General features: G+C 40.7%; 1 protein-coding gene across 13 annotated transcripts in view; it reads right to left on the reverse strand.

Annotated features, from left to right (window-relative positions):
* Positions 1–25,035, reverse strand: part of RIC3 (RIC3 acetylcholine receptor chaperone) — a 61,641-nt gene that overhangs the window by 23,031 nt on the left and 13,575 nt on the right. For 5 of the 13 annotated variants that reach the window (XM_036930936.2, XM_036930934.2, XM_036930932.2 and 2 more), the window contains exons 2-4: positions 5,307–5,533; positions 4,172–4,247; positions 2,036–2,129 (exon numbers count right to left, since the gene is read on the reverse strand). In XM_036930936.2, coding sequence (XP_036786831.2) covers positions 2,036–2,129; positions 4,172–4,247; positions 5,307–5,533 — 397 coding nt within the window. Of the gene's footprint in view, positions 1–2,035; positions 2,130–4,171; positions 4,310–5,306; positions 5,534–6,431; positions 6,512–25,035 lie in introns of those variants that run through there. The other 8 variants (XM_036930938.2, XM_036930937.2, XM_057507322.1 and 5 more) reach the window with 8 other exon arrangements.

Here is a 25,035-nt window from a genome sequence, read left to right on the forward strand (position 1 = left end):
AAGTATGTGTTAATCCACTGTTTATATTATCAGTATGGTTTCTGGTCAGCAGTAGGCTATTAGTTATTAAGTGTTGAAAAGTCAAAAGTCATATTAGGATTTTTGATTGCATGTGGGGGTCAGTACCTCTAACCCCCCCCATTGTTCAAGTGCCAACTGTATAAAAAAGAAATGTTAAACATAGGGCTACCTAGCCCTTGCACTTTTGAAGGTGCAAGTCCCACAGGGTCTGCCTGTAAGGATAAAAGATGTGACGTTCTCTCTGACACTCCCTAACCCAACATCTTTAAGGACTGGAAAACAAGAGATTTGGGAAAGACAGCCACAAGCTGTGCTCTCTTCAGTGGAAGAGGAGCTGCTCCCCAGGTTCCTGAGAGGTGCTGTGGAAAGTGTTTTACACAACTTGTGCCATATGGCAGGCTGGAATCATTATGCTGTCAAGGAGTCCACACCTCAGCATCTTACAAGGACTAAACATTCTGAGCTAGGACCTGTGGACCCAGAAGAAATGAGATGGCACAACTCCAGCTACAGGGTAAGGACAATTCCTCTGTCCTTGCACATGAAACATAGACAAGTAATCCTGGCACTAAGAGGACCAACAGTAGTTAAGGGTCATACAACTGTGCACCTGGCTTGGGCAACGGGCAGATAGTATGCACGGGCTGGATGGTGGGGTTACTGGACTTGAGCTAAAGGAGTCTGAAGAGCAGCTAGCATGAGTGAGAAAATATCCTCATGCTGTTTCTCAGTGGGAGGCCCGGCTCACAGGCATTCATCTGTAGTTTGCTTGGCCCTCAGATGTGGTCTGGGGTTTCAAATGAAACAGAGCACAGACATTTTTTGAGGCATGAGGGTCTATGAAAGCCTGGTAGTTCTCAACCCAGACTGTGCATGGTACAGGGCAAGGGCAGAAAAGATCAGAAAAGTATAGTAGCACAAATTGGTGTAGTCACACACACACATTAGATAATCTTTATAAAGCATTTAGTTCTGAGCTTGGTTCTTAGTGAGTGCTCAATAAATATCAAATATTATTACATACTCACAAGATAAACTCATGTATAGACATGAACACATATCTCTACCACTTTGGGGAACAGTCTAGATAGTTGCTTTACTTTCTTAAACGATTCATAAATGTCCTTTTCGCAGCATTGTAGACCTTGCAGGAAAGAGCCAAGCCAAGAGGCTGCACTCTGAGGACATTCACTTTGCTCCTATCCAGGCAAAGGTGGGCAAGCTGGAACCAGGGAGCACAGAAAGGGGTACGGGGCACTAGTACCACCAAGGATGGCAAACAGAAGAGGCCAAGGTGGGGCGGCAGCTTTCTGGGACAAAGACTCCACGGGGCTACAGGAGGGACTTCCCAACACATCTTCCTGCCCAGAATGTTGCCGCTCACCCCTAGCTCTTGCACTCTTGTCAGAAAGCCTAGCTGAAACCTAGTCCCTTGGTCCCCATCTCACATTCTCGCTTTTCCTCCCTGGCCTTCCTATACCCCTATTTTCTTAGTTGTTGCCCACTCCATCAACCTCTTGAAGCCACCTTTTCAGGTCCTCAGCCAAATCTATAGCAAGAGGAGTATCTTCCCTGTGGAGCATCCTAAAGGGCTGGTTTAGCTCCTAACACCTACATTACATGATAATTCTATTCTGGCATAGTCAATATAAAATGTAAAAGCCCAATCTGATCATACTTGCTCTCTTTTCTCATTTTGTCTCAGAAAGCACAATTGTGCTTTTAGACAGTGAGGACACTGTCTTCCTTAAAACCTAGTTATTTCATCCTACAGGATTTGCTCACAAATTTACTCACTTTCACAATAGTGTACACAATACTGAACATATGGTTTTGAAAGCTGAGATTGCCTGATAATATGAAAATGGAAATGATAAGTGAGAAATAATGTGTAACAAATAAGTTGACAATTATGTAAAATGAAAGTAAGTGGCCCAGTAATCAAGGAAAAGCAAAATTTTGAATTGATTCTCTAAATGGGTAATAGGCTTACTCCTATTATGTGAAAGCCTACCTCTCACCATTAGGTCCCACTCTGTTGATTAATTTTTCCATGGCTTCTTCTGTCTCCTTCAGTTTTTCTTGCAGTTGAACAAGCTCAAAATTGGCTGAAAAATAAGCACCAATCTAAGAACCATCATACACAACTCCCTAAGCTCTTTTCTGAAACAGGGCTAGATGTGACTTTCTACAATAATGCAGCTGATTCTGAGACTCAAAGAAGAGACAGTCTCTCCAGCTAATCCAATCAGGACACAAAGGGTACTGACGTCTGGGTGCTGAGATCTAAAGGATAAATGTTTATTAGGTGATGAACAAATCACTCTTACACACAGAAATACAGCTAAAGAAAATACTTAGGAGTGAAAAACATATCCCTATACAGTTACTCAAGAAGAAACGGAGAAGATAAACATACCCTTTCTAATCCAAATGATACTTGAAGATAAAGTGCCAAACCTGTAAGGTAGTCTAGAAGAGTTAAGACCCTGAAATGAGCAATATTTCACCTTCACTTAGGGTTTGAAAATGTACTGGAAGATAATAGTTTAAATGTTATGCTTCCTCAATAGAAGAATTTTTGAACGAGGGCTGAGACCTCCCTACCCAAGGTTCTACCCCCATCATTTGAGCAGAAATGGTGTAACCCTGCCTCCCAGTAGTAGTTTTCTCAACAAAGTAATAGGGGGCACATCTATCTATTCAAACTACCTGGACTATCTATTCAAGACCCTAAAAATAGAACAGAAAAAATATATCACTCAATCAGTACATGAAATGAACTTTAAGGCAGTAGGAAAATAAAATGGTCATTACACAGATAATCCAGTTCTTCTGTTTCCAACCTGAGTACCCTTCTACCCAGTTATATATGAAGAGTCATTGTAAAACATATTATTTCAAAGGCCTTTTAATTCTTATGCATGCAGTTAACATCTGTGAAGTGTCTAGAGGACTGTGTGCCACATAAATGCTTAGGTTATTTTTTATTTCCGAATGATTCAATGTTGAAGGGTAAGAAGCTAATGTAATTTTTATAACATTATAAAACAGCTGCTCTTAGGAATTCATTTTATCTGTTTTAAATGCATTATATGACAATATGGAATTTGCTAATCTTTAAAGAGTCCACAAATCTTTTAAAAATTTTACTGATGCATTCAGCACCACTGTTGGTTAGACACTACCTCAATTAAAAACAGAGCAGCTTTCTTACAAGATTCCTTGCATATTTAAGATTTTCTAAAAAGGATGCAGAATGTGACTGGGGGCATCTATTTCCATAGAATCTGGAGTAAATCCAAGAAGTAGTTATGGTTGAGGGCAGATCCGTCAATGCTCAGCTTCCCTTCATTCTTTTATGGCTGCTTTCTTTTAAAAACTTCTGATGCAACTTCATTATCCACACAATAAACAGTTTGGCCACCAAGGCCTGCAACAATGCAGCTTAACCCACCTAACTCTTCAAGCCTTCTTTCCCACAGCTGCCCTCTCTCAGTCAGGCTATGTCTTACTCAAGCCATGCCATCTATCTGAAAGGCCTTCCTCCACAGCCAGCCAGCAAGATGTGATTTCCTGTAAGGCTTTTGCCAACACCCTTCTTTCTAGATAGTAAATTTTTCACAAGTTATTCTTCCTGACATCCATCCTACACTATTAATTCTTAGAGGGAAGGGCCATACTATTACATTTCATTTCCCCAGAGAACACAGAATATTCTAGTTGGTCAATATTTCATGACCAATATTTGATGAGTCATAAGCATTAAACTTTCTCCCTAGATCTAATAAATGACTTTGCCAATAATTTGATCTCTGTCTCAGTTTTCCTGTCTACGAAATAAAGATATTTCCTCCAACATTCTAAAGTCTGGAAGTAATAAGTAACTCATTCCAAATGTGAATATTAATTGGCTAGTATACAAAAAGTGACCAAGTAGTTTTATACTTTTTGTAATTATATTTCCCTTAAAAGCCCAACATTAGAATGGAAACTTGAGAATTCCCAGAGCCAACATGAAAACGGCATCAAATTAATTTGGAGCAAGTTTTAAGAAACTCTTTTAAGACAAATCCCCAAACTGTCCCTCTGGCTGTATTATAGCTGTCTGACAGTAACACTTGTGAATATGCTGAGAAGGGGCACTTACTAATTTTCCTGTGGTTGTTTCCAGCTGTGGTAGTAGAGCATTTCTGATCTTCTGCAGTGGTTTTCCCCTTTGAAAGCTGAGAATTGAAGGAGGTAGAGGACATCAACAGCAGCTTAGAACCTCAAAGTCATGGAACCCCTCATATTAAATGAAGAAAAAAAAAGGTTGGGAGACAAAAGTCAGAAATCAAACAAAATGGCAACATTAGAGAAACATCTCAAAAAAACAAAAACATAACACCCAGTAGATTTCCAAGTAAAAAATTTTCAAAATTCTCTATAGGCCATCTTCTTTTCCCATGCTCATCTACAATGGGATGGACAGCCCCCAGGAGTGTTCTTATAGACTCAACTCTCTCTGCCTGCAGAATTCCTGGGCAAGAAGGCACTCACCTCTTACTCTAGTTACAGGGGCAAAGTAAATATCTAAGATCTCCAAAAATGATGTAGAATGTGGCTTCTGACTCCACTCCACAGTGTGTAGGCTCATGTCCAGGTGAAGCCACATGGAGGTGGAACTTACTTGGGAGTCTACTTTAAAAGGACCCAAACTATGTCTCACCAAAGCCAGGATATATCAGGCTTAGCTTCAGGACATGGCAGTTTTGTTTCAGGAGAATTACTGTAGATGATGTTAAAAACAGCATCTCATACTCGTAGGGGGCAAAGAAGCACAAAATGGTGTTGCTACAGTTATTATTTGGCCTCACAGTGGCCACCTGGATATCACTGCACCAACCCTAATAATAAAGTTCTTAGAACATCTTTGCCTTTTCAGCTTGCAAGGATGCCCAGTCAAAAAAAAAAAAAAAAACTGGTGAGGAGGGGCTGTGAATTTTATTGCTCAATGGATTAGGAAAGAAAAGATCCAGGTTCAAGGCCTACCTAGTTCTGCATTTTTAGTTGTTAATTTTGGGGCAAATCATTTAAGCAGTTTAAGCTCTGAGCAAAGACTTTCTTTCTGTAAAACTGAGATAACAGCTTTCCTAAGTACCTCAGTAAGAGGAAGCAAGGTTTAAAGAGATGATGGATTTGAAGAATGGTTATGAACTATAAAGAGTTTTAATGCCAACAATGATTTTTATCGTGATGTTAGATTTTCATCGATGTAATATGATCAAGATGATTCCACTTACCTTAAATAGAAGGTACAATATATATAAGAAAATCCCAAAACCGTAGATTGGAATAATCTGCCCTACCAGGCCCCTTCCACTACCTCCTCCTCCAGATCCTCCACCTGATCCTTTGGCCTTTGCAAATGCCTCTGCAAGGTGGGACCTCTGGAAACGAGCCCCAGGACTCTGACCAGCTGAGGGTGCCTGGTGATGATGCATCATAGGTGGAAAGCGACCCAACTTTCCTGAAAAAAAAAAAAATCAACCAGTCTTTATTTTTTATACTATTTTAAATATGGCTATTCTGAAAACACCTCATGCATTGAGATACAAATAACAGAAGCCAACTCAAACAAGTTTAAGGAAAAACAGGGACTTAATTGTAAGGATCTAGAAGTATCACACAGATAATAAATATTATGTGGCAACTGTCTAGTCGTTCACCAAATCCATTTTATTTTCCTTTTGGGTCCACATCTAGACAGCATTTTTTCAGCTTCCCATACAGTTAAATGTGACCATATGAAAGAGTTTCAGCCAAAGGAATGTGAGTGATTTGTGCTAGTTCAAGGCCTGGCCTGTAAAGCTGCTCCATGTATTAAACTCCACACTCATTTCCCCTCTGCAGGTTGGATGCTGACTCATAGGGAGACCTTAGACGTCACATAATGAAAATGGCAGAGCATCCATTAATCTGGGTTCCTGAATAACTGTGTGGCACCGAGCCCTCCACTGCTGCCACTCCACCAACTTAGAACCATAGATCTGTTCATGTGAGTAAGAAATGAACTTCTATTTTGTTAGGGCTATTATACACTCTGGAGCCTGTTATAGCAGTTAGCCACCCCTAACTAATACAGATAAGGAAATGCAATCTGGTCTCAGAAGAGAAAAGAACCGGAAACTGGAAAGCCATCAGGATCAAGGATAGCTATTTTCACATTGTATATCTCAGCCTTTCTCCCTCTCTATGGGGCCATAAGACTTTTTACTCTGTCTCTCTGTTGACCACTTCTTTAGTTTCTTTGTGAACATGCAAGAAGACGGTCACCCCAAATCCCCACAATTTGCATGTCTTTCAAGAAGCCAGCAGAGACTGGCCCTAATTCTAAATTCCTTGTAGGGAAATTCTGAATACCCAACTTAAGTAGGTGTGCATTCCTTTCCAATCAACCATAGCTGAGCAGGCAGGATTCAGGTAGTACAAACAGGGTCACAGGGTCCTGTGAATATGGTAGTGCAGGGCTTAGAGAAAGTAGGTTATATCAATTTTCTTGCATTTTTTCCTCCATCAGGAGCAACTAAACATTAACACCAACTGTCAAACCTCCTGAGAGTCACAGGTTCAGAAAAAAAGGAAAGAAACCATCAAAACACTGTGTAAACAGGCTTGTATGGAAAAAACACAGGGAGAAAACAGTATAGACCAGAAAGACTTCATAAATAAGACTCTAAAAATGCAAACTATGTGGTACAAAACTGTTGGATTTAACAACAAAATTATGGATTTCTGTTCAACAAAGAATACTGTGAACACAGGATAGATGAAAGAAAAGGAACAGGTTTTGCAACATCTAGAATAGACAAGGAATTAACTACAATTTGATATGAACATCACAGGAAACCCAGTAGAAATATGGTCAAAAGATAAGAGTAGGGGACTCATAGAGAAGCTTAAATGACTAACAAGTATATAAAAAGATGATCAAGTTCAAATAAAACTAATCAGTAAAATACAAATTAAAACAATGAGATAGCACTGTCTATACCTATCAGAAGAGCAAAAATTAGAATGGTGGATAATAGCAAGGGTTGACAAAAATGTAGAGAGGCAGGAACTCTCACGCATTGTGGGCAAGAGTGTGAGAATGTTTGCTGTGTTAGAATGTTCACTGTGATGATGATGTAGTAGGGAGCCTGAAATAACTTTGGTTTTCATAACTGGAAGAATAAAAAACACGGAATTTTATCTAGATTTTAGAAATCACACTTTAGGTGTACCTAAAGCAATATGAATACATCTTACAAAGCACAGTATTGAGTAAAAAATATAAGCAAATACCATTATGTAAGCTGAAGACACTATAATTATACTGCATATCTTTCAAGCAAACATATAGTTATAAGGACATAAACACATGAGAGTGGATGCATGTAATAGGGAAGGGAATGGACACGTGGATGGAATATAAAAGGTTAAAAAGAACACAGCAAGAAAGGAACCTTGCACTGATGATGTTAATGAGGTGCTATGAACTGAGGATAATCATCAAGTCAACTTTACTCCCAAGATAAGAAAGAAGACGGGCAGCAGGCAGGGAGGAAAGACAGCTAGTAGCTGCTGGGTGTAGGAGCTGACTCTGCCTTGTATCCTGACCTAGCCAACTCCACTCCAATAATCCTCCTTTCCTTCCTGATACTAACTTTGAATGACATGGAAATTATGGGAAGAAGTACTTTTAAGAGTAGGTCTGCAACAGAAACACAGACAGAAGCAGCTTCAGACAGAAGAAGGAAATCAGGTCACCACTTCTTATTCTGGATGCTGGTGACTATGTTGCTATTAAATTGTCATGGATCTTAATATATTAGACAGTGAGTTCTAGATTTAAGACTATAATGCACCTTCAAAAAAAATGCCTTGCCAGCAAACAAGAAGCTAACCTTTCTCTTGAGAGATCTGAAGTTCAACAATATATATTACTATAAATACTAAATCTAGTTTATTGAACATATCAGATGAACAGATGGCTACTGTTCAATAAACTAGATTTAGTATGTAGTAATATATTGTTGAACTTCATTTTACTGTACTGAGAACAGTGTCATCAAAACTTGGCATAAAACAAATAAAAAATTAAAATTAGGTAATGGCACAGAAGGCATTATTTTGCATTTCTAAAATTGAATAATGATGGTGATGCTAAACATTACATATATCCCAAAAAAACTTGTATAGATCTGTCAGCAAGATTTATTGGAGGTTGTTATGTTCAGAACTCTGTGTTGTTGGCGTTGGTAAGAAAGGAGGAAAGCCATAAATGAAATAGAAGCAATAGTTGCCACATAGAACAATGCTTTTAGAAAGTGGTATATCCAAAACAAACAACAAAAAGGGCAGGGTACCACAGACCTTATTACTGGACAAAGTTCTAAGTGCTGAAAGAATGCAAGAACAACAACAACAAAAAAAGAGGACTCAAAAGGGATCAATCTACAAGAAGGTAAGTCAAAGAAATAATCAATCTTCCCATGTTTTCTTCTGCCTGCTACTTCTATAGCTTTTCTTCTTCCTTCCTAATTACAACCCTTAAATAGAATTCGTGCCTCATATCAAATTTACCAAGTATCATAATTCTTCCAAGTGGTAAAGATACCTCAAGACAAATGCTGGGCATAGAAGCTACAGGGCATAAATATGCAAAGAAATAAAAAGCTAACCATTTCAAACAATAAAGCTTCTCTCTCACTTACCAACTTTACATTTCCCTGTATGGCCCCGGAAGATGACTGGTTAGCCAGAGACGGGTAAGATTCCTCAAGGGAGGAACAACCTAAGACAGGCACAGTCGCAGGGGGGCCATCAGGTGAGAAATTGGGGATCAACAGAGGTGAGGCTTAGAACCTCACCCCCCCTGTTCTGAGAGAAATCTTCTGCATACGTGGATGTTTTATTGCCCGTGTCTAGCTTGGATTAACACATAGTCTACAGGCACACACCTGATCATCTACATTTGCTCTCTTACAACACTAAACTATGTTTTCTACCTTTATCTTGTATCTATCTACCACTTCAGCATTTTATTAAAAATAATAATAATAAAGAGAGAAATGTGGTATCCACATATAAATCAAGTATAAAAATCAAATGAGTATTCATATTTGAACTGTTTATAGTTCATAATGCATGAGCAAAACCGAAAGTTTCTGTGATGACTGCCCTTGTACTGTTCACTATGTAACTTATTCACTATGTAAGAATTTGTTCTCCATGTAAGAACTTGTTTGTTATGCCTCAGAAGATTGGAGACTGACGAAAATTAGGCTTGGGGTGGATTAATGATTGTGCATTGAGCATTGCCTCCCCTATACAGAATTTTATTGTTGTTAACAACCATTTGATCAATAAATATGAGAGATGCCCTCACACACACACAAAAAAAGGACAGACTTCCAATGGTAAAATAAATAAGTAACCGGGATGTAATGTATAGCATAAGGAATATAGTCAAGATATTGTAACAGCTTGGTAGGGTGATAGCTGGAACCTAGAATTATGTATATAAATGTTTTATCACTGTGTTGTACACCTGAAACTAATGTAATGTAATACTGTTGTCAACTACCCTTCAATAAAAAATAATTATTTACAAAAAAAAAAAAAAGATATTGTAACAGCTTGGTATGGTGATAGCTGGTACCTAGAATTGTCATGTATATAAATGTTGAATCACTATGTTGTACACCTGAAACTAATGTAATGTAATACTGTGTGTCAACTACCCTTCAATAAAAAATAATTATCTACAAAAAAAAAGAAAAAAAGGGATCAATCACTGAAGGGAATGAGACTTAGAACAGAAGAGAAGTAAAGGCACACCAGGAGGAAAGACGAATGTGTGCAATGAAAGAGGTAAGAACAAGGAAATAAGAACAAAGAATAAATAAGGCTAACCACCCAATTCGTTTGGCTCCATTTAGTGAAGTAAGAGGAGATAAGGAGAGGGAAGTGGAGGTAACCTGTAGTGTATAACTAAAAAATTATTTATATTACTGTGGGTCTAGGATCCAGAAAATGACTTAATGAGAAGGGTGTTTGAGGGGGATTAATCTAGCAGTTGAACATAGAGCCTATCACAGAGTGAAACTAGCGTCTGGGAAGTCAGCAAGGTGGCAGTAATCTAGCTCTGAGATGCAAGGGCCTGAGGTGCTGGCTACAGCTATAAAAAGGAGAGGACAGATCCCAGGGCTCTTACCATGTAATGATCAGTAGCATTTAATGTTAAACAGAATATAGAGCTAATGGAGGAGGGGGTCAGAAAACTCCAAGTTCAGGTGTTTAAGGTATTAAAAGAAGACAATGAAATGACTGGGAGGGCTTATGGTAAGGGGATGACTCAGTACATGTTTTTCACACATTAAATTCCAGTTGTTGGTGGCAGTCAGGAGAAACTGTTATTAGACTCTAGTTAGGTTTGAGAATAAACTAAGCTACCTAAATGACAAAGCTAATTAAAATTAAGTGAGTGAACGATTCCCTGGCCAAAAAGACTGGCAGAATATGTATAAACAGAGGAAGAAAAGAAAACTGAGCTGTCAAGACCAGAAGAAAGCCAGTATCAGCGAAGTGAAAGGACAGAATTGAAAGCAACTGAGAAGTCTAGAAGCAACTGATAAAAAGACTAATGGCAATCCTGTTTTTAGACACAAATTCCTGGGAAAAGGATGGCTATCACATGAAATCTTGACTGTTCACCCGTTCAGACAATAACAGAAACCAAAGTACTACACAAGGCATCACAGAGTCTTCAGGCTCAAAAGGAGCCTTAACAGTCATCTAGTTTTTCAACAAATGGCATGGAGACAACTAGATATCCACATGCAGAGGAATGAAGTTGGACCCACAACCTCACACCATATCAAATTTTTAAAAATTAACTCAAAATGGATTAAAGATCTAAATTTAAGAGCTAGAACTATAAAACTTTTAGAAGAAAATAGATATAAATCTTTGTGACCTTGGATTAGGCAATGGTTTCTTATGATACCAAAAAGCATAAGTAAGCAACCAAAGAAGAGACAGGAAAAGTGGACTTCATTAAATTTAAAAATTTTTGTGCTTGCAAAGGACACCATCAAGAAAATGAAGATGACCCATTGAATAGAAGAAAATATTTGTAAACCATGTATCTCATAAGGGTCTAGTATCCAAAATACATAAAGAACTCTTACCACTCAATAACAAGACAAATAATCCCAATAAAAAGGGAGAATGACTTTTTTTTTTAAGTATCAGTGATATACAATCTTATGAAGGTTTCACATGAACAACACTGTGGTTTAAACATTCACCCATATTATCAAGTCCTCACCACCATCCCTTTGCAGTCACTGTCTATCTGTGTAGTAAGATGCCACAGAGTCACTACTTGTCCTCTCTGTGCTACACTGTCTTACCTGTGACCTCCCCCACACCATGTATATTAATCATAATGCCCCTAAATCCCCTTCTCTCTCCCTCCCCACCCCTCCCCTTTGGTAACCTCTAGTCCCTTCTTGGAGTCTGAGTATGCTGCTGTTTTGTGCTGTCAGTTTTGCTTTGTTGTTACATTCCACAAATGAGTGAAACCATTTGATATTTGTCTTTCTCTGCCTGGCTTATTTCACTGAGCATAATACTCATTGTATTAGCTCCTTCCATGTTGTTGCAATTGATAGGATTTGTTTTCTTTTTATGGCTGAATAGTATTCCATTGTGTATATGTACCACCTCTTCTTTATCCATTTATCTACTGATGGACACTTAGGTTGCTTCCATATCTTGGCTACTATAAATAGCACTGTGATAAACACAGGGGTGCATATGTCTTTTTGAACCAGGGCTCTTATTTTCTTCAGGTAAATTCTTAGGAATGGAATTCCTAGGTCAAATGGTATTTCTACTTGTAGTTTTTTGAGGACCCTGAGTATTGCTTTCAACAACAGTTGAACTAATTTGCATTTCCACCAACAATGTAGAAGGGTTCCCCTTTCTCTGTATCCCTGCCAGCATTTGTTGTGCCTTGTCTGTTGGATGTTGGCCATCCTAACTGGTGTGAGGTTAATATCTCATTGTGGTTTTAATTTGCATTTCCCTGATGATTAGCAATGTGGAACATCTTTTAATGTGTCTGTTGGCCATTCAGATTTCTTCTTTGGAGAAGTGTCTGTTCAGATCCTCTTCCCATTTTTTAATTGGGTTCTTTGTTTTTTGTGTATTGAGGTGCCTGAGTTCTTTATTTTGGATGTTAACCCTTTATCAGATAAGTCATGTATTCTCCCATACTGTAGGATGCCTTTTTGTTCTGCTGATGGTGTCCTTTGCTGTACAAAAGCTTTTTAATTTGATGTAGTCCCATTTGTTCATTTTTGCTTTTGTTTCCCTTGCCCGAGGAGATGTGTTCAGGAAAAAGTTGCTCATGTTCATATTCAAGAGATTTTTACCTATGTTGTCCTCTATGAGTTTTATGGTTTCATGACTTACATTCAGATCTTTGATCCATTTCAAGTTTACTTTTGTGTATGGAGTTAGACAATAATTCAGTTTCATTCTCTTACATGTAGCTCTTCAGTTTTGCCAACACCAGTTGTTGAAGAGGTTATCATATCTCCATTATATATCCATGGCTCCTTTATATTAATTGGCCATATATGTGTGGGTTTATATCTGGGCTCTCTATTCTGTTCCACTGATTTATGGGTCTGTTCTTGTGCCAGTACCAAATTGTTCTGAATACTGTGGCTTTGTAGTAGAGCTTGAAGTGAGGGAGCATAATCCCCCCAGCTTTGTTCTTCCTTCTCAGTATTGCTTTGGCTATTCGGGGTCTTTTGTGGTCCATATGAATTTTAGAACTATCTGCTCTAGTTCGTTGAAGAATGCTGTTGGTATTTTGATAAGGATTGCACTGAATCTGTAGATTGCTTTAGGTAGGATGCCCATTTTGACAATATTAATTCTTCCTATCCATGAGCACAGGATGTATTTCCATTTATTGATGTCTTCTTTAATTTCTCTCATGAGCGTCTTGTAGCTTTCAGGGTGTAGGTCTTTCACTTCCTTGGTTAGGTTTATTCCTAAGTATTTTATTCTTTTTGATGCAATTCTAAATGGAGTTGTTTTCCTGATTTCTATTTCTGCTAGTTCATTGTTAGTATATAGGGATGCAACAGACTTCTGTGTGTTAATTTTGTATCCAGCAACTTTGCTGAATTCAGGTATTAGTTCTAGTAGTTTTGGGGTGGATTCTTTGGGGTTTTCTATGTATAGTATCATGTAACTGCAAACAGTGACCATTTAACTTCTTCCTTACCAATCTAGATGCTTTTTATTTCTTTGTGTTGTCTGATTGCTGTGGCTAGGACCCCCAGTACTAGGGAAGAGTGGGCACCCTTGTCTTGTTTCCAATCTTAGAGGAAAAGTTTTCAGCTTCTCGCTGTTAAGTATGATGTTGGCTGTGGGTTTGTTGTATATGGTCTTTATTATGTTGAGGTACTTACCCTCTAAACCCAATCTGCTGAGAGTTTTTATCATGAATGGATGTTGAATTTCGCCAAATGCTTTTTCAGCATCTATGGATATGATCAAGTGATTTTTGTCCTTTTTGTTGATGCGGTGTATGATGTTGATGGATTTTTGACTACTGTACCATCCTTGCATCCCGGGAATAAATACCTCTTGGTTATTGAAAGGAAAGGAGTGACACACAGCAGCAATTCACCAGAGAATTCCATTTATTGCTGGGTTATATAGGAAGGGGCATGGGGTGATTGTAGCGTCACTGCTACGGGGCTGGTGGCTATTGGCTAGGTGCTGGGATTAGGGGGGCAAGGGGTGATTGGGGTTCAGGTGGCGCCGGCGGGAACCGAGGACCCGGAAGAGAAGCAGGAATTTCGCCATCTTATGGGTGGGGGCCCTTCATTCCCCCCTTTCTCCTCTATGGGGTTGTGGACGTTGCTTTCTCTCTGACTGCTTCCTGCTGAACGGGGGTGGAGAAGGGAGTGAGGGCTTGAGGACTGGGAGGAAAGGGTTGATAGGACTCCCCACAGTAAGGATGAGTAGATGTGGACTTCTTCAGGTTGGAAATCAATGAAGGTTCCCTGTAACCATAGGTTGAGGACTTGTTGATTTTAATGGTGCCAAGAGGATACGGGTGCCAGAAGCCAGGCGTCTGCGGCCATTGTTTCCAGGAACAGTTTCCAGCGGAGAGAGGGGTCCATCTCAGCGTGTGGTGAGAAGGTTACGTGAGGGTGAGGGATCTTCTGTGACTAAAAGCTGGTAGTTCCTGAGTAAAAGCTGGTTGAAAGTTTGATTAGAGATTTTACCAACTTGGGATTTGATAAACTTTATAAGGCAAGAAGAGACAGGTGAGGAGAATGATTATTATAGGGCCTGCAATGGGCCAAAGCCAGGTAAGGAAGGGGTTTGTTAGTATTGAAGAGAATGGGTTGGAGGAGTAATACTGTGGGTACCGGGAGTTACCCATGTAGTAAATGGCACAAGACCGGTAGAGACATCCCCCGTAGGTGTCTGGCCATCGCCTGCAACAGGCTTGTTTTTGGTCATAGAGGAAGCAGAGGTAGGGAGAATAAAGGTAGCTGCCAGTGAACACTTCGGTGGAGGGAGGAAAGTGGAGGTATAAAGGCTCGGAGCAGCCTTTCAGAGGGCAGTCTCATGTGGCAATGAGGGCAGTAATTTTTGTTTGATGCTGTGTGTAAGTCTGTCTGACTTTGAATCGCCATACAAAGGAGGTTGGGGTGGCGGGGAAGACAATAGGAATGAGGAAAAAAGGCGAGAGAGAGCGAGGGAGCAGTAAAGGAGGAAAAAGTCATGATTCGGGTATGAATGGCAAAGGGGGTGAACGGGATTTTGGAGGAACAAGGACAGTAAGGTCAGGAGTCTGGAGGGAGGGAGAGTCTGTAAACTTTTGTAGGTTAAGAGATCCTTTAGGTGATGTGGGGACAGAATGGTAAGGGGGGCCCCGAATGTCAGTTTATGAGCTTCCTTCTGCAAGAGCTGTCCAGCGGCTAATGCCCGTAGGCAGGGGGCCCATCCCCGAACTGTGGGGTCTAATTGCTTGGAAAGATAAGCTACTGGGGCAAAGGATGGGCCATAATATTGGCCTAGGACTCCTAGAGCTTGACTGGACCTCTCATGAATGTATAATGAGAAGGGCGTCGACAAATCAGGAAAATGGAGAGCTGGGGCTTCCACAAGGGCTCGACGGAGCTTAATGAAGGAGTGTTGGGGTGAGGAGGATAATGGTTCTTCAGGGGGGCCCTTGCTGAGGTCGTATAGGGGTCTTGCCAACAGGGAGAAGTTAGGGATCCACGCTCTAAAATACCCAGCCAGGCCTAGAAAGGAAAGGATTTCTGTCTTGGTTTTGGGAACCGGCAGGTCAGAGAGGAGTCATTTTCTGTCTTTTGTTGTTCAGAATGTCTTGTGTATGGGTCCGTCCAGGTGAAGGCGAAAAAATCTTGGGAGGAGGGGTCCAGAGGGATAGAAAAAATGCGTCCTTGAGATCTAGGACTGAGAAGTGGGAGGCCGAGGCAGGGATCCGTGATAAAAGGGTGTATGGATTTGGGACTAAGGGATGGATAGGGACGATGGCCATGTTGATGAGGCGAAGGTCTTGGATGAGGCGGAAAGATCCGTTGGTTTTTTTAACAGCTAATATGGGGGTATTAAATGGGGAGTGAGTGGGTCTGAGGTAATTTTTGTTTAAAAGATCTTGAATGATGGGTTGAAGGCCTATGAGGGCTGAAGTGGTTAGGGGGTATTGGGCCTGACAGATACACTGAGAGGGGTCACGTAATTTGATAGAGGCAGGAGGACATAGAGCCACGGAGGGGCTTGTAATGTCCCAAACTTTGGGATTTACAGGATGTATGAGGGCGGAACTGGAACTTTCATTGGGAAAAGGGGGGTCGTCGGCTATGAGGGCCATTAGAAAGGGAGTACTGGGGGCTGTGGGAGTGGATATAGTTATGGAAACATGGAGGAGAGAAAGGATGTCCCATCCTAGTAAGGGGATGGGACACTGGGGCATAACCAGGAAGGAGTGGGAGAAAGGTATGGGATTGTCTTGGATTGTGTATTAAAGGGGGGTGGTTTTTTTTTTAGATAATTATTTTTTATTGAAGGGTAGTTGACACACAGTATTACATTACATTAGTTTCAGGTGTACAACACAGTGATTCAACATTTATATACATGATAATTCTAAGTACCAGCTATCACCATACCAAGTTGTTACAATATTTTGACTATATTCCTTATGCTATACATTACATCCCGGTTGCTTATTTATTTTACAATTGGAAGTGTGTACTTTTTCTTGGTTGTTGTTGTTAGGGCATCTCTCATATTTATTGATCAAATGGTTGTTAACAACAATAAAATTCTGTATAGGGGAGTCAATGCTCAATGCACAATCATTAATCCACCCCAAGCCTAATTTTCGTCAGTCTCCAATCTTCTGAAGCATAACGAACAAGTTCTTACATGGAGAACAAATTCTTACATAGTGAATAAGTTACATGGTGAACAGTACAAGGGCAGTCATCACAGAAACTTTTGGTTTTGCTCATGCATTATGAACTATAAACAGTCAGTTCAAATATGAATACACATTTGATTTTTATACTTGATTTATATGTGGATACCACATTTCTCTCTTTATTATTTTTAATAAGATGCTGAAGTGGTAGGTAGATACAACATAAAGGTAGAAAACATAGTTTAGTGTTGTAAGAGAGCAAATGTAGATGATCAGGTGTGTGCCTGTAGACTATGTGTTAATCCAAGCTAGACCAGGGCAATAAAACATCCACGTATGCAGAAGATTTCTCTCAGAACGGGGGGGTGAGGTTCTAAGCCTCACCTCTGTTGATCCCCAATTTCTCACCTGATGGCCCCCCTGCGACTGTGCCTGTCTTAGGTTGTTCCTCCCTTGAGGAATCTTACCCGTCTCTGGCTAACCAGTCATCTTCCGGGGCCATACAGGGAAATGTGAAGTTGGTAAGTGAGAGAGAAGCCTTATTGTTTGAAAAAGTTAGCTTTTTACTTCTTTGCATATTTATGCCCTGTGGCTTCTATGCCCAGCATTTGTCTTGAGGTATCTTTACCACTTGGAGGAGTTATGATACTCGGTAAATTTGATATGAGGCACGAATTCTATTTAAGAATTCGTTGTAATTAGGAAGGAAGAAGAAAAGCTATAGAAGTAGCAGGCGGGAGAAAACATGGGAAGATTGATTATTTCTTTGACATATCTTCTTGTAGAGTAACTTCAGCATGTATAGATTTTAAGCTACTACTTAAATTGCGCACACACATTAACATAATAGGAGTATAGTTACATAACCAAAGCATACCTGTAATTACCAGCCATCTCCAGTGAAACCAAGAAAACCAGTTAGGCACCCTAGGCATTTGTGAAAACTTATCAATGATATGATGGTTATTATCTAACTGAATTTGAATAGTTTGAGAAAAATCAGACAAATTAAAACAACCCATTCCTGGGCACTGTTCACATCCCATATGTTCTTTTAACAGTAAATAGTCTGTAGTTGTAAGATTTTGGAGCGCTACAATTTGCACTTCTCCTAATTCTTGGTTGAGTTCCAACAGTATAGATCCAGTCAAATTTGTTGTTTTACTGTATGCACAGGCCAGCTTAGATATCTCCTTCATTCCCATGGCAAGTCCAGGAGCTGGTGGGATGAGTGCATCTACAGCTGTAGCAGTGCGTGGATCTTTGTTGGGGTTTTTTGATGATCATCTTCTGGCATGAGTCTTCCCGAGAGTGCTGATGTTGGAAGTTCTCTTTCATATCGTTTCTTAGTTCATTTTCGGGGTAGCCAAATTAGGCTTTGATCCTCTGTATAAACACAAACAGACCCTTTGCCTACACTTTTATATGTCCTTTATATCATTGTGTAGAACTCATTAGAGGTCACCACATAGGAACTGCATTTTTTTTTTTAATCATTAATCTACACTTACATGACGAATACTTACGAATACTTTGTTTACTAGGCTCTCCCCTATACCAGGTCCCCCCTATATACTCCTTTACAGTCACTGTCCATCAGCGTAGCAACCTGTTGTAGAATCACTACTTGTCTTCTCTGTGTTGTACAGCCCTCCCCTTTCTCCCACCCCGCTATGGATGCTAATCTTAATAAAGGGGGGTGGTTTTTAATGGGAAAATGTTTACCTCCTACCCCGACTATAGGAGTAATGGCAGGCGTGGTAGGGCCCCGGTATTCCCGCAAGACTGAGAAGGTGGCTCCTGTGTCTAGGAGGAAGGAGATGGGGTGACCGTCTACTATTAGAGTAACCCTGGGCTCCTGTTTGGTGATGGAAATGGTCGGGCGAGAAGCCCCCGGGCCCCGTCAATCTTATTCTGCCAGCCCCACTACGGAGGGCTTAGGATGGGGGTTGTTCGTCCAGCCTCCCCTTCCGGTGGCTGGGCAATCAGACCCCCAGTGGCTCTTTTTGTGGCATCTGGGGCACGGGGTGGTAGGAGATCTGGGGGAGGGGCACGCCCTTGACCAATGTCCCTCTTTTCCGCACTTGAAACAAGCTCCTGGGGGGCCTTGTTTGTAGAGGGGCGCCCAGGTTGTGGTTTTATCAGCTGGGCCAACATTTGGAAATTGGCCTGATCAGCCTTTTGTTTACGGCATTCTTCCTCCTCCTCCCGGTTATGGAAGACTTTAAGGGCCACTGTTAGGATCTCAGTCTGTGGGGTAGCGGGGCCCTGTTCTAACTTTTTGAGTTTAGCTTTAATATCGGGGTAGCTTTGAGCCAGGAAGTATGTCATAAGGACATGTCTCCCGTCAGGCGTTTCTGGGTCCAGGCTGGTATACTGTGATAGGGCTTGGGTGAGTCTGTCTAAGAACTCGGAGGGAGTCTCCTCCCTCCTTTGAATTATGTCTTGGAGCTTTTGAAAATTGACTACTTTACGAGCTGCCTTTTTCAGACCTGTTATTAAGCAGCAGGCGAAGATATCTCGAGAGCGGAGACCCACGGCGGTGGGGGACTGAAGGGTTCTGGCTCAGTCTGTGGGGGAGAAACAGGTGATGGGAGCAAAGACGGAGGAGGCTCCTGGGACTTAGTTAGAGGGGGGCTGAAAGGCTCAGGCTTGATCTGCAGGGGGGGTGAGGTGGGGGAGGAGATGGTGGTGGAGGAAGGGGGAGGGGCTGTTGTAGGAGAGGAGGGGGTAGGGAGTGGGCGGGAGGCTTCTGCAGGGGAGACGGCTTGCAGGCTAGGAGAACTTGGGGGGAGGCGGGGGGAGGAGGCGGAAAGCTTTGGTATAGGGAATCTCCTTCCATTTTTTCAGGCGCTGGCAGTAGTTAAAGAGATCGCGAGTGATGTCAGGATCAAGAGTTCCCCCTGCGGGCCATTGGTTGTGATTGTCTAGGGGGTATGTCGGCCAATCTTGGGAGCAGTATTTGCGGAGAAGTTTTGGTTTTATATCAGGCGTCAGGGAGAGGGTGGCTAGATGCTTGAGCAGGCATTCAAGAGGTGAACTTTCAGGGAGGGATGAGGAGGCTCCCATGGCTAAAGAACAGAGAAGGAGACAAACAGGGGAAGACGAACGGAGACCCTCGGACTGGGAGCAGACCGCACGGAGACAAAGGGCGTCCCCGATGATCCTTGGTAGTCTGTGGAAACTCGTATACGAGTCGGTTTCTTAGGAGGTGTGGGTCGTCACCCAGACTTCTCTAAGAAGGCAGAGTGCCGGAGTCCGAGGAACCTAGTACTAGGAGTTTTTGGTGGAAGGAATTTTCAGCGGAAGGAATGGAAGGAGGGGGGGGAGGGAGGGAGCGTTCTCATCCGCAAAGGAGTCACCTCGTTTATGGCTGTCGGAGGAGGGGCCTGAGGGTCCGCTGCAGCCGTGAAGGCCTGAGGCGGGGAGAGTTCCCTCCTCATCCCCGAGCATCAGTGACTTGCCGGATGATCACGGTCAATGGCGCTGCGATAGCTCGGGGAAGAGCGGCCCGCTCCGGGGGAAAACTTACCCAAAGGCCAGAGAGGAGTGGTGAGTGTGAGGAGCCAGCGCCGGAAAAAGAGGACGAGGGCAAGCTGCTGCTGGTGTCGGGGGGAAGACGGGGCCCAGTTGGGGTGTCCCGTCTCCCGGGTTTCGGCACCAATGAAAGGAAAGGAGCGACACACAGCAGCAATTCACCGGAGAATTCCGCTTTATTGGGGAAAGGTGCTGGGTTATATAGGAAGGGGCATGGGGTGATTGTGGTGTCACTTCTACGGGGCTGGTGGCTATTGGCTAGGTGCTGGGATTAGGGGGGTGAGGGGTGATTGGGGTTCAGGTGGCGCCGGCGGGAACTGAGGACCCAGAAGAGAAGCAGGAATTTCGCCATCTTATGGGTGGGGGCCCTTCAGTTATAATGGATGATCTTTTTGATGCATTTTTGAATTTGGTTTGCTAACATTTTGTTGAGTATTTTTGCATCTATGTTCATCAGGGATATTGGTCTGTAATTTTCTTTTTTTTTTGTGGTGTCTTTGTCTGGTTTTGGTATTAGAGTGATGCTGGTCTCCTAGAATGAGTTTGGAAGTATTCCCTCCTCTTCTACTTTTTGGAAAACTTTAATGAGGATGGATATTAGGTCTTCTCTAAATGTTTGATAAAATTCAGCCATGAAGCCATATGGGCCAGGAGTTTTGTTCTTAGGTAGTTTTTTTATTACCAATTCAATTTCATTACTGGTAATCGGTGTTCAGATTTTCTGTTTCTTCCTGGGTCAGTCTTGGAAGGTTGTATTTTTCTAGAAAGTTGTCCATTTCTTCTAGGTTATTCAATATGTTGGCATTTACTTTTTCATGGTATTCTCTAATAATTCTTTGTATTTCTGTGGTGTCCATAGTGATTTTTCCATTCTTACTTCTAATTGTGTTTATGTGTGTAGACTCTTTTTTCTTGGTAAGTCTGGCTAGGGGTTTATTTTGTTTATTTTCTCTAAGAACAAGCTCCTGGTTTCTTTGATTCTTTCTATTGTTTTATTCTTCCTGATTTTATTTATTTATGCTCTAATCTTTATTAAGTCCGTCCTTCTGACTTTGAGCCTCATTTGTAGTTCTTTTTCTAGTTTCATTGATATTGAGTTTAGACTGTTCATTTGGGATTGTTCTTTCTTGAGGTAAGCCTGTATTTCTATACACTTCCCTCTTAGAACTGCCTTCCCACAGATTTGGGGCTGTTGAGTTGTTGTTTTCATTTGTCTCCATATATTGCTTGATCTCTGTTTTAATTTGGTCAGTGATTCATTGATTATTTAGGAGTTTGTTCTTAAGCCTCCATGTATTATGGGCTTTTTTTTTCCCTTTCATAATTTATTTCTAGTTTCATACCTTTGTGGTCTGAGAAGCTGGCTGGCACAATTTCAATGTTCCATAGACACTTGAGAAGAATGTGTATCCTGCTGCTTTGGGGTGAAGTGTTTGTAGATGTCTGTTAGGTCCATCTGTTCTAATGTGTTGTTCAGTGCCTCTGTCTCCTTACTTATTTTCTGTCTGGTTGATCTGTTTTTTGGTTTTTTTTTTTGCTGTGAGTGGTGTGTTGAAGTCTCCTAAAATGAATGCATTGTATTCTATTTCCCCCTTTAATTCTGTTAGTATTTGTTTCATATATTTAGGTGCTCCTATATTGGGTGCATAGATATTTATAATGGTTATATCCTCTTGTTGGACTAACCCCTTTATCAATATGTAATGTCCTTCTTTGTCTCTTGTTACTTTCTTTGTTTTGAAATCTATTTTGTCTAAGTACTGCTACTCCTGCTTTTTTCTATTATTTGCATGAAATATCTTTTTCCATCCCTTCACTTTTAGTCTGTGTATGTCTTTGCATTTGAAGTGAGTCTCTTGTGGGCAGCATATAAATGGTCTTGTTTTTTTATCCATTCTATAACTCTGCGTCTTTTGATTGGTGCATTCAGACCATCTACATTTAGGGTGATTATCAATAGATATGTACTTATTGCCACTGTAGGCTTTAGATTTGTAGTTACCAAACATAAAAGAGCAGCTTCCTCACTATCTAAGTCTGTCTTAACTCACTATGTTATTTCAAACACAATCTAAAGGTTCTTATATTTTTCTCCCTTCTTATTCCTTGTCCACTCTTTATATATTAGGTGTCATGTTCTGTACTCTTTGTGTATCCTTTGACTAACTTTGTGAGTAGTTGATTTAATTTTGTATTTGCTTAGTAATTAATTGGTCTACTTCCTTTACTGTTGTTTTATTTCCTATTGTGACAGCTATTTAGCCTTAGGAGCACTTCCATCTAGAGCAGTCCCTTTAAGATACTGCACAGATGGCTTGTGAGTGTTAAATTCCTTCAACTTTTGCTTATCTTGAAATTGTTTAATGCCTGCTCCAAATTTAATGATAATCTTGCCAAGTAGAGTATTCTTGGTTGGAGGCCCTTTTGTTTCATTGCATTAAATATATCATGCCACTCCCTTCTGTCCTGTAAGGTTTCCCCTGAAAAGTCTGATGACAGCCTGATGGGGTTTCCTTTATAAGTGATCTTTTTCTCTCTCTGGTTGCTTTCAATACTCTCTTCTTGTCCTTGACTTTGCCATTTTAATTATTAGTGTTGCTGTCTTCCTAGGGTACCTTGGGTTGGGAGATCTCTGCAATTCCATGACCTGAGAGACTATTTCCTTCCCCAGACTGGGGAAATTTTCAGCAATTATGTCCTCAAAGAGACTTCCTATCCCTTTTTCTCTCTTCTTTTTCTGGTACCTCTATAATGTAAATATTTTTCTGTTTAGATTGGTTGTACAGCTCTCTTATTACTCTTTCATTTCTAGAGATCCTTTTTCCTCTCTGTGCCTTAACTTCTTTGTTTTCCTGTTCTCAAATTTCTATTTCATGCCAAAGGCTCTTAATAGACATTTCTCCAAAGATAATATAAATGGCCAGTAAACACTTGAAAAGACGTTCAACACCACTGATAATCAAGGAAATTAAAATTAAACCCACAATGAGATACCATTTTATACTGAGTAGGGTGTTATAAAGCAGAAAGACAGGTAATAAAAAATTTTGGTAAGGTTGTTAAGAAAATGGAACTCTTAAATTTTGCTGTTGGGAATGTAAAATAAGTAACCACTTTGAGAAACAGTCTGGCAGTTCCTCAAAAGGATAAAGGTTTCAATATGACCCAGCAATTCTATTCTTAGGTACATACCCAGAAAGAGTATGCTCAGACAAAATCTTATACACAAATGTTCATAGCAGCATCAGTCATAATAGCCAAATGTCCATTAACTGACGAATGGATAAACAAAATGTGGTATATCCATACAATGGAATATTATTTGGCTATAAAAAGAAATGAAGTACTGATGCATGCTACAATATAGGGGAACTTTGAAAACATTATGCTAAATGGAAAAAAAAGCCAGCATGCAGACCACATATTATATAATTCCACTAGTATGAAATATCCAGGATAGGCAAATTTAGAGGGAGAGGAAGTATATTACTGGTTGCTTAAGACTGGGGGGAACTGATGGAGAGAAAAAGGAGAGTGACTGTTAGTGGGTATGGGATTTTTTCTGCAGGGGTGGGTGTGATAAAAGTGTTCTAAAATTGATTGTGGTGATGGTTACACAGCTCTTTGACTATATTAAAAACCACTATAGTATACTTTAAACAGGAATATATTGCATGGTATGTGAACTGTATCTCAATAAAGTTTTCTTAAAAGTCATCTAACCATCTGTGTTCAATACCCTCACTCCCTTAAGTGGTGGGCCTGACTTTGCTGAATACCAAACAGGACACTCAAAACCTCCCCAAGGAAGCTCAGGCTGCCTCTGTACAGCTCTGACTGTGAGAATTGTCTTCTTTGTATTGAGTTAACAGGTGAGTAATGGGAGTAAGAAAGGAAGTTTCAAAAAGCAACACTGAATGAATTGTGGTGTGGCAAGTAGAGAACTATGATAAAAGAAATTGTAGGCTGGAATCAAAGAGGAGCTAAAAAAGTAGAGAATATGATTTTCAAAGGTAGGAGAGGGAATTGGAAAGCAATGGAACAAATAGGCTAGATGGTAAAAAAAGCATTTTTATCCTACAAGAAATCTGTGCATTTTATATGTGGTGTAATAGTTCACATATTTACTACTGAACCCTTAATTTGCCAGACACCAAAATTAAAAATGATAAATAAAATAAAGCCCCTGTCTTCAAAGAGTGTACAGCAAGGAAATATAGTTACAACAATACAGCAACTGTGCCGTAACCATCCAATCCGAGGGCTTGCCCCCTAGTTCTCACTCTTAACTAAGACTCCTCTGCAACTCAGGAAGGTGATTACCACAGAGTAGTCATTCAATAGATACTGGATTAATCTGAATAACTCCTTGTCAACCTTTCCTGTCTTTATCTGTGGAACATCTCTCTCCTGGGCTCTTCTCTCCCCCTGACTGGTCCTTCCACCTATTCCCTCTCAGTCTCTTGCACTGGCTCTTCTTTAATCCTCTCTGAGGTTTGGTCTCAACCTCTGTTCTTCCTTTATCCTTTTTCTATTGGAAAACTCATTCACTTTCAAGGCATCCATTGTAATTTTCAAGATATACGGCTCTAGTTCTGACCTTTCTCTCAAGCTCTTGTCTCTTATCTCTACATCTCATTAGTACATGTCCTTTTGTATGTCTAACATCTCAAACCTAAAAATGAAACTCATTTTCACCTTCCAAAACCTGCTCTCCTCCCGTATTTTTCTTTTGTAGAGTCAGTCTCTCAAACCTTAGGCTTGAGACCTATAACCTCTTCCACCTGTGACCAGGAGTACCGTTGGGATGGCAGGCTGGGTTCAGAATGCTCAATTTGGAAGAGATTTTTTTTTTTTTTTGTAAAGTATAACTGTCCTCAACAGGAAGCAACCTCACCTCTTGGATCTCAAACTGAAAAGATTTCCTAGAAGTGAAAAGCCCAGAATGCTTAAAA

The sequence above is a fragment of the Manis pentadactyla genome, chromosome 9, assembly GCF_030020395.1.
Source record: "Manis pentadactyla isolate mManPen7 chromosome 9, mManPen7.hap1, whole genome shotgun sequence".
NCBI lineage: Eukaryota > Metazoa > Chordata > Mammalia > Pholidota > Manidae > Manis > Manis pentadactyla.